At 34.9% G+C, this 13,838-nt stretch overlaps 1 protein-coding gene across 1 annotated transcript in view; it reads left to right on the forward strand.

The window, feature by feature from the left end:
* The window catches only part of ARHGAP42 (Rho GTPase activating protein 42), a 306,430-nt gene that overhangs the window by 250,625 nt on the left and 41,967 nt on the right, over positions 1-13,838 (forward strand). Inside the window, exons 9-12 of the mRNA XM_003828397.7 lie at positions 3,587-3,687; positions 5,561-5,670; positions 10,273-10,351; positions 11,733-11,772. Coding sequence (XP_003828445.1) covers positions 3,587-3,687; positions 5,561-5,670; positions 10,273-10,351; positions 11,733-11,772 — 330 coding nt within the window. The remainder of the gene's footprint in view (positions 1-3,586; positions 3,688-5,560; positions 5,671-10,272; positions 10,352-11,732; positions 11,773-13,838) is intronic.

Here is a 13,838-nt window from a genome sequence, read left to right on the forward strand (position 1 = left end):
CCATACCTTCTCTCCATCTCCACTGCCTTCGCCCAGGTGAGACCCTTGCAGTGACCTCCTAACTGTTCACCCTTTGCCTCCAGGCTTGCCCATCATCTAATGCGTCTTCTACAGTGCTTCCCACAGATCCTTCTAAAATGCTTCTTTGGTTGTGTCCTTGTTTTGATGGACCCTTAGCAGTGTCTGAATTGGAGGGTCTCACAGTTCATTTCTCCTTATTAGCACTCTCTTTGTTGATATTTTTCCTCCCCCAAGACAATTTCCATCTTGATTTGATCTGTATCTGCCTGCATTATTTTTATAGCTTTATTGGGTCTAATTGGCATAAATTAATTGCACCTGCTTAAAACATACAGTTTGATAAATTTTGCCACATTCATTCACCTGTGAAGCCATCACCACACTACAACATAATGGACATATTTATCACCTTCAGATGTTCTTTCTTGCCTCATTATAATCCCTTCCTCCTGTCTGTTCCCACCTATCATCTTCTCCTATTCCCTTTGCCAAGGGATATAAAGAAAAAGGAATATATTTATATGCTTTTGGAATTATTTTATATGAGGAGCATATATCCAAAGCCCCTTCTAACTTGGGATCTTTGAAAGCGTTTACAATTAAAACAATCAAACCAGTTTACTAAGATCTATCGATTGTGGACTTGCTATCACTGGGTGGATAAGTTCTGTGGGGGACAAAAATGAGATAAATATTTGGCTTCAAGATTTTTATTCTGTAGTTGAAAACGTAAGACACACTTACACAATTAGCAGCCAGTGATCAATATCAAATAAATATCAAAGCCATAAATTGAGTGATAAATGGAGATGGATGTGATGGGGTAGGCTTAGTTCATTGTTTGGACACAGAGTTCCACTCTACCTGAGCATGTGGTGTTTATGTTATCCACCTCGAGGCATGCATTAAATCACATTCTGCTAGACTTCAGTGTAACCGGAAGAGCCAGGGGTTCCAGAGTTAGAGCTATATTGGGATTCCATGCCTGTGCTGACCTGTGACTTGTGCCAATAGTTTTCTGAGCTCAGTCTTGCTTCATTTATAAAAGAGAGGGATTTAAACCCATGTCATAATGATATTGCAAGAATTAGAGTTGTCATATGTAAAATGTCTCTATTCTCCGTAGTGTCAATAAGAATAATACTATGCTTACTATTGGGTTCTTACTATTCTTTGTAATTTATATTTATCTCATTTAATTCTAAAATAGCTTGAAAATATCATTTCTCTAAAAAGAACAACTTCAGTCACATGCCCTATTGATGAAAGTATTTCCATCTGTAGGTCACAGGCTCAGTTTTCTTAAAATGTTCTTTATAATGTCTGATATAAAAGGTTCTTAGATAAAATATGGGCACTTAGTAGGTATTCGATGAATGTTAATTCCCCTTCCGCACTGCAAATATTCATCTCAGCAACCTTAAATGATTACTGGGTAAAATAATTAAACATCTTTTATTTTGCAACTTTAGAGCTGTAATCTATTTTTATTTTCCCAGACATTTTTGGGAACTGTAGAATTGCTTGTCTAAGAACATCTGCCCTGGCCTAGTGCCAGTCAACTTTAAAGAAAGCAGCATGTGCTTGCAGCAAACTCGAGGATTAAATGCAGGAGGTCCTGAACTTCAGATGGAGGCGGGAAAAAGGGTCTTTGGTTTAAAATGTCAGAGCATTGCAGCAGCTATATTTTAAAATTATAGCTAATATTGCTTCATATATTGCTACCTACATAATGAATTCACTACATATGAGAATTTCTATCCAGTCACTTTCCACTAATTAGCTCGTAAGTCTTTAGGTATTTTACATCACATGTAACAGAATTATCAACAAGTATTATTAAGTATTATAGTGTGAAATGGTCCCCAAATGGAATTGAAGTTAATTGTAATAATCTTTTGTGATTATAAAGTATATGACTGCACCCTGTAATTTTAAAATCTGGAGTGGCTTAAGTATTAAACTCGATACTGAGGGCGTTATTATTAAAGAAAAAAATTAAATGGCTCATGAAACACTTTTCTCAAGAGGTACTTTTTTAAATTTCAATTTCTTTCTTTTAAACATGGTTCCGAAATGAAGCCAGCAAAAACATGTGCATAGTAGCTGCTAGAAAAATTCAGATGTTAAGCAAGATGGGTCCCTGGATGGAGATGCTATTCATATGTAGAAAACAAGCTCCATTTTCAATCCACTCAGCCCACTATGGTGTTTGGGTGCAGGATACTTGGCTTCCCTATGGGAAAACTGAAGGTCTTCCACCTTGGTCATGGAAACATTGAACTACCAATGCATTCTACGCCCTGATAAATTCCGTAAGGAGAATACTGGACAATAACATGGGTGCTATGGGAAAGGGTTACATGGTATTTTTGGGGGAAAAGAAAGTGAACATTACACATACAAGTTTCTTCTCATATAAATAGTGGAAATTATTTTCATTTTAAAGAGTAATTTGAACTTGTTTTTTTCCAGATTAGGAGTAAGAGGAAATAACTCTAAGGTCAGTAGAGTCTTAGAACTTAGTGAAGTCTTAGATGCGTGATTCATTCCTTTATTCATTATTCATTTGTCAATATTGACTGACAACTATCTGTCTGGCTCTGTTGTAAGGATTAAGAACTCATATTCTAGTCAGTTGAACATCACATGTTCCTGCTCACATAGATTCTTAAAATCTTGTGGCAGAGACACACAATAAATGGCTTAAATTAGTAAAACAAATCATATTTCAGACAGTGATAACCGCTAAGAAGAAATGAAAGCAAGAAAGAGAGATAAGTATTAAGGTGAGGGTGTTTAGATCTTAGATATCTCTCCAGGAAAGGCCATATTATGAAAGTGACATTTAGGAAAAGGCCTGAAGGGAGGTAACAGTGCAAGTCATGCAGGTATCTAAAGGAAAAGTAGTCCAGGCCTGGGAAACAGCAACTACAAATGCCCTTGGGTAGGAATGCCTCCATTGTGTTCAAAGACCAGCAAGGCGGGCAGTGTAGCTGGAGCTGAGTGCACAAGGCAGAAAGCAGTGGGATGTGAGATGGGGAAAAGAATGTGGGAGGCCACTCACTTGGAACTTTGTGGATAATAGGCTCTTTGATTTTTATCAGGAGTAAGATGGGAAGGCACTAGAGGGTTCTGAACAAAGGAGTGAAATGGCCTGGCTAAATTTTTAACACTATATTTCTGACAGTTATGAGAGTAAAGTATACAGGTAGAAGTAAGGACACCATTTTAAACAACTCGGACTCATTCCTCATTCTTCCTACCTCTATGGGGTACAAGTATACCACTTTTTCAGGTGGGATAACTGAAGTTCAGATCCAAAGTAACTCACAAGTTTTACAAAGTAGGTGTCAGAGCTGCAAGCAGAGCCACGTTGTCTGATTCTAAGACACTCTACCCTATACCGCTGTCCCTCTGTTCTTTCTCATGCACAGTAAATGTTACAAACTAGCATGGTATAGGAGAGATAATCGGTTGTATATCATAGCACTGGAGAATGTGCAAACTTTGATACAAATCATTTATTAACAAAATCTGAAATTTTTTTGTTTCCTTACATTAGGACCGCTTGGTTTTACATGGATTAAACATTATTGTACATATGATAAGGGAAGTAAAACATTTACAATGAGTGTTTCAGAAATGAAATCCAGTGGGAAAATGGTGAGTTAGTTTTGTTTTCTGTTTGTTTTTTAAACTGTTCATTATTTAAGTAATGGAATTAAAACAAAAAAATCACATTTGTTTCTCTAGTTAACATGTACACATTTACAAAAAAATAGAAAGTCAAAGGTTTTCTCTCATTTTTGTGACGTGAATGACTTGAAAAGAGTAGCCAGGGTCTTCCTTTAACTTGGCCATGGCATATTTGTAAGCAGTCGAGTTAAATGTAGGGATCCTTCAGTAGATTACAGAGGTGTCATCTCACATTTCCGGCAGCAGAGTTATTTGTCTATGCTGTTGGTTGGCTAGCAGCCCAGGAAGGGACTGTCAGTGGCTGGAGCAGGCTCAGGGATTCTGTATCTTTCCCCTGAGTGGCCTCTGAGGGAGGCTACATTTGCCCCTGCATGCCTTGTCCCCTTCTGCACTGCATACTGTTGACCAAAATGCTGGCTAACAAGCTTTCTCAGAAGAAACCAATAGATGCTCATTTACCCGAAAAGTAAATTGGTCACTGAAGGTCTCACATGGCTAGTGAACAGTATAGAATACAATGTACTTTGTTTGAGGAAATGCTGCAGAGAGCTTTATTGTCTGTGGCATATAATCTTCTTGTGAGTTAAAGTATGAATATGGCAAATGATTGAACTTGTGAATTAATTAGGTCACAATCTGAGCACGCTAAAGCTGGGAGTTACACTAGAGATAATTAGTCCAGCCTTATTTTAACAGATTAGGAAATAAAGTTAGTATAAAGTAAGTGCCTCGCCCAATTAGTGGTATAGATCATGGCAGAGGTAAATGTTGATCTAACTTAGACACATACTCAAATATGTCAGTTGAAACTTATTGTACTTGGGCATTCATCAGAGTCTAATAATTCAAACTGAAAGACATAAAATAAAGGAGAACATACCAGAGAAAAAGAAACCTTAGTTGCTACCATCCTGGGAAGTTACTAAGTGCCATAACACACCTAGTTTCTACTCTAATAGTTACTACTGTAAATCCAACTTATGTGACAGTGAGTTAATAATGTAAGTAGACCAAGCCAAAGTTCTATTAATCAATTGATGACATTTGTAGCCAAAGATAGAATTAGCCATACATTCTGTAAATGTTCCCCTTAAAATAGACTGGCATCTCAGTGACAAAAGAGAATTCCTATGAATGTGGCCTATGTTGGATCTTGTCCAGAGAGTCAGTTTTAGTAGCGGTGTAGCAGTGGGTTACCAGCAAAACAATCACATTGTATTAGGTTGGTGCAAAAGTAATTGCTTTTTTTCCCATTACTTTTAATGGGAAAACCATAATTACTTTTGCACCAACCTGATATACATGGTAGCAATACTATTATATCATGTATATACTGGAACTATATTATTTCCGTAGCTCTCTTGTAAACCTGAGCTAGTTATCATTTAAGGCTCTAATACAAAGACACACATATGATACTAATCTCTTTGCAAGCCAGGGAGTTTTGATTAAGAGCACCAAATGTATCCTAACAAGTACTCTGTATATCCAATTGTGATGTTAAGTGACTGTGTAACTTCATACGTTTTCTAAATCTAAGAATTGAGGGATTGTACATTATAGTATAATTTAACATTGTAAGTAAATATGTTGAAGGTTACTGGACAGGCATGTTACATAATTCTTTTAAATAAAACATGCATATGCCATTAATTAAATGGTTTTATGTATTATGAGCGGACAGCTAACGTCAGGAATAAAAAAAGACAGGGTATGATTGTGACCTTTATACATAACCTATACTGTTAAACATTTTAATATGGCAACTTGAGCTCACATATTTAATATATTTCAATTCACTTCTCAGCATGTTAATACTGTGGTACTCTTCTTGTTTCAGAATGGCCTTGTTACTAGCTCACCGGAAATGTTTAAATTAAAATCTTGTATCCGACGAAAGACAGATTCAATTGACAAACGATTCTGCTTTGACATAGAAGTAGTTGAAAGGTTTGAGCTTTTCTTTTCACTTTATTTTTTTCATAAGCTAAACGGTGTCTCTTTCTGTATTTAAATATAAACATGAAACAGCATTCAAGTGTTTTTTAGTCTTTTAAAAAACAGTATACATGTTTATCTCTTTCTTTCATGTTGTTATTGCATGATGCTTTCGAAAAAGCAAATCAGATCCATGATGCTAGAAAACAGTAGCATCACTCAAAGCAGAATCTGAAAAATCAATATAAATGACTGTATTAGGAGAAAGTGCATGTAGTGGCCTCATGGTCCCCATCACCATGAAGGAATCCAATGGCATATTTCATGGCTCCAGGATCAGCCTTTCAGTGGGCTTTGGAAGCTTGGTGGCCTTGCTTCTAAGGAATAAGATGCAGGTGGGAATACTATAAGCTTCTTTCAGCCAACTAAGTTTAATGCCTCCAGGATGCCTCCTGTGTGCAAAGCACTGTTCCGGGTATTCTTAGCCCAAAGTATTGGAAGAGATATAAATGTCGTAAATCTAAGTGTATAATTTAAGTTTACAATAAGAATGGGTATGCTTCTTGCTCTCTGCTCTGTAATCCATGATCTATCTTTCTTCTCCTGCATTAGTGCCACAATATTCTAAATACACTAGCTTATTGTGTGTATCCATGTATACCCTTTGTATATGATGACTTACTATATATGCTCATAAACTACAGCCTATAGCTACAGGCATACCTCAGAGATATTGCAGGTTAGGTTCCAAACCACTGTAATAAAGCGAATATCATAATAAACTGAGTCACAGAAATTTCTGAGATTCTCGGTGCATATAAAAGTTATGTTTATGCTACACTGCAGTCCATTAAGTGTGCAATAGCATTATGTGTAAAAAATATACATCCCTTAATTTTAAAATATTTTAAGTAATGTGAATGGTCATCTGAGTCTTTAGTGAGTAGTAATTTTTTTGCTGGTGAAGGATCTTGCCTCGATGTTGGTAGCTGCTAACTGATCAGCATGGTGGTTACTGAAGGATGGGGTGGCTGTGGCCATTTTCTTAAAATGAGACAGCAATAAAGTTTGCCACATCAATTGAATCTTCATTTCAACAAAGATTTCTCTGTACCATGCAATGCTGTTTGATAGCATTTTACTCAGTAGGGCGTCTTTCAAAATTGGAGTCAGTCCTTTCAAACCCTGCCCTACTGCACTGTCAGCTAAGTTTATGTGATATTCTAAATCCATTGTTGTCATTTCAAAAACGTTTATAGCATCTTCACCCGGAGAAGATTCCATCTCAGTAAACCACTTTCTTTGCCCATCCATAAGAAGCAGCTAGTCCTTTCAAGTTTTATTATGAGATTGCAGCAATAAAGTCACATTTTCTAGAAGGCTCCACTTCTAATTCTAGCTTTTTTGCTATTTTCACTACATCTGCAGTAACTTCCTCCACTGAAGTCTTGAACCCCTCCAAATCATCCCTGAGAGTTGGAATCAATTTCTTTCAAACTGCTGTTAATGTGGATATTTTGGCTTCCTCCCATAAGGGACAAATGTTCTTAATGACATCTAAAGTGATGAATCCTTTCTAGAAGGTTTTCAGTGTACTTTACCCAGATCCATTAGAGGAATCACTACTTATGGCCGTGAAAGCCTAATGAAATGTATTTCTTAAATAATAAGACTCAGAAGTCTAACTTATTCCTCTTATTCCTTGATCCATGTGCTACATAATATATGTTGTGTCAGCAGGCATGAATATATTATTCTCCATTTAAATCTCTATCAGAACTCTTGGGTGACTAGTTGCATTGTCAATGGGCAGTAATATTTAGAAATAAACCTCTTTAAGCAGAAGGTCTCAACAGTGGTTTAAAATATTCAGTAAACCTTGCTGTAGACAGATGTGCTGTCATTCAGCCTTTATTGTTCCATTTGTAGAGCACAGGTAGAGTAGATTTAGCATAATTTTTAAGAACCCTAGGATTTGCAGAATGATATATGAGCATTGGCTCTGACTTTAAGTCACCAGTTACATTAACCTCTAACAAGAGTCAGCCTATTCTTTGAAGCTTTGAGGCCAGATAGTGACTTCTTTCTATTTGTGGAAGTCTTAAATGAGGGCATCTTCCAACAGAAGGCTATTTCATCTACATTGAAAATCTGTTGTTTACTGTAGCCACCTTCATCCATGATTGTAGCTAGATCTTCTGTATAACTTGCTGCAGCTTCTGCATCAACTCTTACTGCTTCATCTTATACTTTTATATTATGCAAATGGCTTCTTTCCTCAAACATCATGAACCAACTTCTGCTAGGTTCATACTTTTTTTCTGCAGCTTACTCACCTCTCTCAGCCTTCATAAAATTGAAGACAGTCAGGGCCTTGCTGTGGAAAAGGCATTGGCTTAAGAGAATGTTATGGCTGGTTTGTTCTTCTATACACACCACTAGAACTTTCCGCATGTCAGTAGTAAAGTTGTTTTGATTCCTAGAGTTTGTGTATTCACTGGAGTGGCACTTTTAATTTCCTTTAATAATTTTTCCTTTGCATTCACAGCTTGGCTAACTGATTGGCACAAGAGACCTAGTTTTTAGGCTATCTTGGGTTTCAACATGTCTTTCTCACTAAGTTTGGTCATTTATAGCTTTTGATTTAACATGAGAGACATGTGAATCTTCCTTTCCCTTGAACACTTAGAGGTCATTGTGAGATTATTGATTGGACTAATTTTAATATTGTTGTATCTCAGGGAATAGGGAAGCTAAGGAGAGGGAAAGAGATGGGGAAATGGCCAGTCAGTGGAGCAGTGGCACACACAACTTTTATTGACTGTTTGCCATCTTACGTGGACATGGTTAATGGCACCCCAAAACAATGACAATAGTAATATTAAAGATCACTTTTCATACATCACATGATAGATATAATAACAATGAAAAATTCCAAATATTGCAAGAATCACCAAAATGTGATACAGAGACACGATGTGAGCAAACGCTCTTGGAAAAATGGTGCTGATAGACATGCAGAACACAGGGTTGACACAAACAAACCATCAATTTGTTAAAAATGCAGTATCTGCAAAGCTCAATCAAGCAAAGAGAAATACATCAAGGTATGCCTGTATCTAGTAGGGCAATGACCGTATTCCTAGGCTGCTTTAAACTATGTTGGCTCTTTTGCTCTGTGTTCTTATGATTTTTAAGATCCACTTACTAAGTTTCTCCTTGTTTCTCAAAATATCTTTTGGGATTTTGACTGAAGTTGCAGTAAAGTTTTCAATGGGTATGGAATTAACCTCTTTTTGAATATTTTACATATCTTTTTTCAAATTTACATTTGAGTACCTTCTTTTTATTGTTGTTTTGAATAGGATTCTTTTTTATGAGTTGAATTTTGTTTTCCTAAATGGTTAAGACTACTGCATAGAGAGGCTGTTAGTTTGTTTATATATCATTCTCTTATCTGACCTATTTGCTGAACTCTTTATTAGTTTTAATAGTTTTGTGTAAAGATTTCTGGATTTTCTATGTAGACAAATACCAACATGTTAATGCTTTCTCTTAACACATTCTGGTTATATAACCTTGGAGCACTTTATTAAACTCTGTACTTAGGTTTTTTCATCTTTAAATTAAGGATAATAAGTACCCACCTCAAAGAATTGTTTTCAGGATTAAATGAGAGAATTAAGGAAACATAACACAGTGCCTGTCACATAGTAAATATTCAACAAATACTGATTTTCAGTATTTTATTTTTGGTATTACTACACTGGCTTAAATTCTCCAACATCAGATTATCTTGATATATATTCAAGATTCTCATGATCTGTGTTCTTGTTTGCAGAAGAGATGTATGTTATTATTTGTCGTTCCAGGTTTTTAATTATAAAATATTTATAATAAAATTTCCATCTGAATGTTCTTCTTCACAGATCCCTCAATTTTCTGTTTAACTAAGTTAATTCCTTTGTTTCTAATATTTTATATCTTTTCCTCCATATGCTAGTTTTCTCCCTTCCTCTCCCTAGTCTTTGTTTCTTTCTTGAAGTATATCCTCAAGTAACTATTTCAGAATGACTGCATGGGAGAGAATTATTTTTAAATGAATTCATTTCAATATTGTCATCATGGTATAGAGAAATGCTTTGGTTTTAGTGTCTTTTTACCTGTTACCTAGTTATGATATGAGGCTTTCCACATTGTTACATATTAATTGTAATTGTTTTTAGTGACTAGACTGTACCACATCAGGGTCAAGTTCTCATATTGTGGAATTCATAGATGGCTTTGAAGAATGTAACTTTTTCATCCTTTTTGATCATTTCAAGGGAAATAGTTTGAAACTAGTCTCCTTCAGACTGTCCTGTACCAAAAACACTTAATGATTTTATCACCTGTGATCATTAGAATTAAAAACATTTTTTGCATGCCTAGTGATTTTTCTGAAAGTATTATACTTCAGTCTTTTTCTTTTTTAGAAAAATTCCTATGTTTTTCTCCTCTGTCTTCATTTCTCTTTTCTCTTAACTTTTCTTCTTCAAATTTTATCTTTTTAGTTAACTGAGAATTTAAAAAGTAGCAAATGTGTAAATATAGAAAGTATTTGTTTTTAAATAGGCATGGGATCATCACGTTACAGGCCTTCTCAGAAGCTAATAGGAAACTCTGGCTTGAAGCCATGGATGGGAAGGAACCGGTAAGACTATGACACATTCTATAATTTAGGTTTTATTGTCCTAATAATTCTAATGTATGGAAATTCTTTTCATAGTATACAATGTTTTGCCTGTAGTATAATTGAAAATATTAAAAAAGGAAATCGGGGGAGTAGAGACTTTTATGGTTTCCTAGTCTCACTCGTGGCCCATAACTCTACCTTTCTGACTTATTTTATAAGGGGACTTTTGGGACTAATTTAAAACCCTAAAATTACTTCTTAAAAAATTGCTTACACTCATCACCTTGGCTCCACCCATTAGGTTAGCTTATTCAGTTAATAATGATCGCATGCCCAGTCTTTGCAAGGCCTGTGCTAGGCATGTGATTAGAGTGATGAACAAGGTTCAGGGTAAGAACTGATTCTCTAATCAAGACCATTTTTAAAAAGTATAACTTAATAAAACTGCCTGTGGCTTGACATTTTCACTTCCATACATATCCCCATTTTTAATAGTTATTTTGAAATTGTATGATAGTCTACTTACAAAAAATAGGAAGGCTTACGTAAAAGGGAGGCTGAATCATTCATCACTGTCTGTTTTCTTAAAGAACACTGTTACTAGATCAGTAGAGGGTGAACACACAGAGGAAATAAGAGTCGCCATCCTGTTACTTGAGAACCATTCTTTAGATGGCAAAGAACCTGTACAGCAATAGTGCCAAACAAAGTGTGGTCCTCAGACTTTGAGACCCTCCCTCAAACTCTGTTACCAGTCCACAGTAAGATCAGTACAGAAATTGTGATTCAGCCTTTAGAAAATCCTGTAGCCACTTGGTTTATTTTAAGCCTGTTAAATTTAATTTAAAAATTGGAACTCTGCATTGATTTTTTTGTTATTTTCTATTTCAATTTTATCATATTTTACACAAATGTGAATAATAGATTTAAAAGAAAATTCACTCTTTACCAGAAATAGTTGAGAAGCCCTGACTTAGAGCAAATTTAGGGAATAGTTTGTTAGCCCAACAATGTACAAGTTAGGATTGTGTACATTGAGAACATGCTAAGCAGGAAATTGGAAGAAGGAGCAATTCCGGAAATCCATTATGAGATACTTCCTGAGAAAGGCTCCTTATGCATCATACTGGGGCAGAGAATAAGATGCTTAAATGAGATGGAGGTAGAACCTTGTCCGGGGCAGCACAGCCACGGATGGAAAAGGAGTGGGAAGTGAGGGTGGGTGAACCACAGGAAGGAAGTTGGTTGATGGTACACAGGTGGTGCTGTGGACACAGCAGTTGTAGGACCTTGAAATCAAGACACTCTTTTCATCTATTAGTGTACAGATATCACCTTGCTAATCTTTTGTGCTGGGTCATTAACTGGAAGTAACTAATGGACATCCTTTGTTTTTTAGATTTATACTCTGCCTGCCATTATAAGCAAGAAAGAAGAAAGTAAGTCATTTTAATAGTTATTTAAAATTTTATCATGTAGTTATTTTTAACACAAAAGCATTAGGTGATTGTAAGTATTCTGGGGAAATAGTATAACACCATTGATCTCATGGTACAGCAACTTTGAAATTTTTATTTAAAATGTTTCTCATGTTAAAACCACAAACTTCTGATGTTACAGTAACAAAAGTTAATTTTTATTTCTTTGGTGTTTACTTACTTACATGCCTTGGTTTATCTCTGATAGAGATTTGTGAAAGTTGATATTTAGCTCAATTATTTATATAAAATATATAATATATAATTATATTATATTTTTATTATATATTAAATATATTATATATTAATAAATATATAATTATAATCAAGCTAAATCATATATAATTATGTATAAATACTGTATTTATTTATCTATATCAATATAAATATATAACACAGTGGAGAGCTTCTTTGTTTTATTTTCTCTGCTCCAGTTTTCTTACAGGTATAAGACTGCAGACATAAACACTTCTTGCTGGTTTTAGTGGATAGTGGCTAAGAATGTAAAATATAAGGACCTTGTCATTACACATGGTATATGTTGGAAAAGATGTTTTTACTGTATTATTAGTAAATCTTTAGTTTGTAGCCATTCTTTATAAACACAGTTTATATGTTTTTCATCATGTTCTGAATCCTCTTTAATTACCTGCCAACTTCTTGCTATCTTTTATCTGTGGTTAGTTTAGGGTATTTTCATAAGTGCTTTACATAGTCATTTTACTTGATATTTAAAATTAATTTGTGTATTTGTTTCTAGGGTTATGTATATAACTTTGAAAGCAATTCCAAGTTTTATGTAATGCAATGGATTTTGTCTTATGGCTTCTAAATTTATTTTTCAAACAAACTCAATAACCCTGACATTTACTTTTCTTATTTATTTTATTTGTATTTTTTAATAGAGATGAGGTCTCATTTTGTTGTCCAGCCTGGTCTCTAACTATTGGCCTCAATTAACCTTCCCACCTTGGTCTCCCAAAGTGCTGGGATTACAGGCATGAGCCACTGTGCCTGGCCAACCCTGACATTTAGATTGCTATGGAAATATGAGTTAGAATGGAATAAATATAAACTAGGAAAGCACTCATTTGAAAGTTATAAATATTGAATGTATTAAAAACCTATTATTTTATCTGAATTAAATGCTTTCTAGTGATTAACTTCAGAAATTATCAAAAGAAAATGCATGATATAAAAGATGTTTCAATAATTAAATAACATAATTTAAAATTTATTTTTAAATAATATTTTAAAAAACTATTTCCAGTTTTTATTCTCACATTTACTTCCTTATTGGAATCAAGGAAAGTGATTAGTATAAAATCCTTTATTGCCAACTTTTATCTAATCACAGATACATTAACCAAATGGTGAGAGTTTTATATGTACTGAATGTTCATTCTAAATAATTACCTAAAAAATAATCTTTTGTATAAATTGCATTTGAGAAGAGTGTGAAATGTGTTTTCTAACATTAGTTTGATTGTTGATATGCACTATAAGGTTAGTCCTTTCAAATTCAAATTACCCAAGGACAAATCCTTCATGGAAGACAATTGCACCTATATACAGTGTTGAGTAGGGCTTCTGAATGGTGGCATAGTCAAGTTGATCAGAATATACTGATGCTTAATTAAATGTACCACCAAAACTAATGTACTTATGATGGAGAGGGAGTCTGCATCTTCATGCAGTACAGAATCATTCTTCTGGAAATTGGTATCCTGCAGTGTCAGCCACCAGAAACATCACTGTGCCTTCAATTATAATTATAAAATGGTGTGTGTTTCAGAAAAATAGCAGTGCTAGAGTGCGTGTGTTTATATCATGTCTCACACTCTGGCTTTTTGTATGGTATATTAGTTTCCTACCCAGTACTCTGAGCTCCTTGTGACAGAACCCGTCTCTTCTCCATAGTAGTCAATACAGGCCTTCCCTGAGACATGTGCTGAGCACAGATTTGCTCTTATTTTTCTCATTAGTACCAGTAGGCTTTTATTACCCAAGGGAAGATTTTTGGTTAC

Source organism: Pan paniscus, chromosome 9, assembly GCF_029289425.2.
Source record: "Pan paniscus chromosome 9, NHGRI_mPanPan1-v2.0_pri, whole genome shotgun sequence".
Classification (NCBI taxonomy): domain Eukaryota; kingdom Metazoa; phylum Chordata; class Mammalia; order Primates; family Hominidae; genus Pan; species Pan paniscus.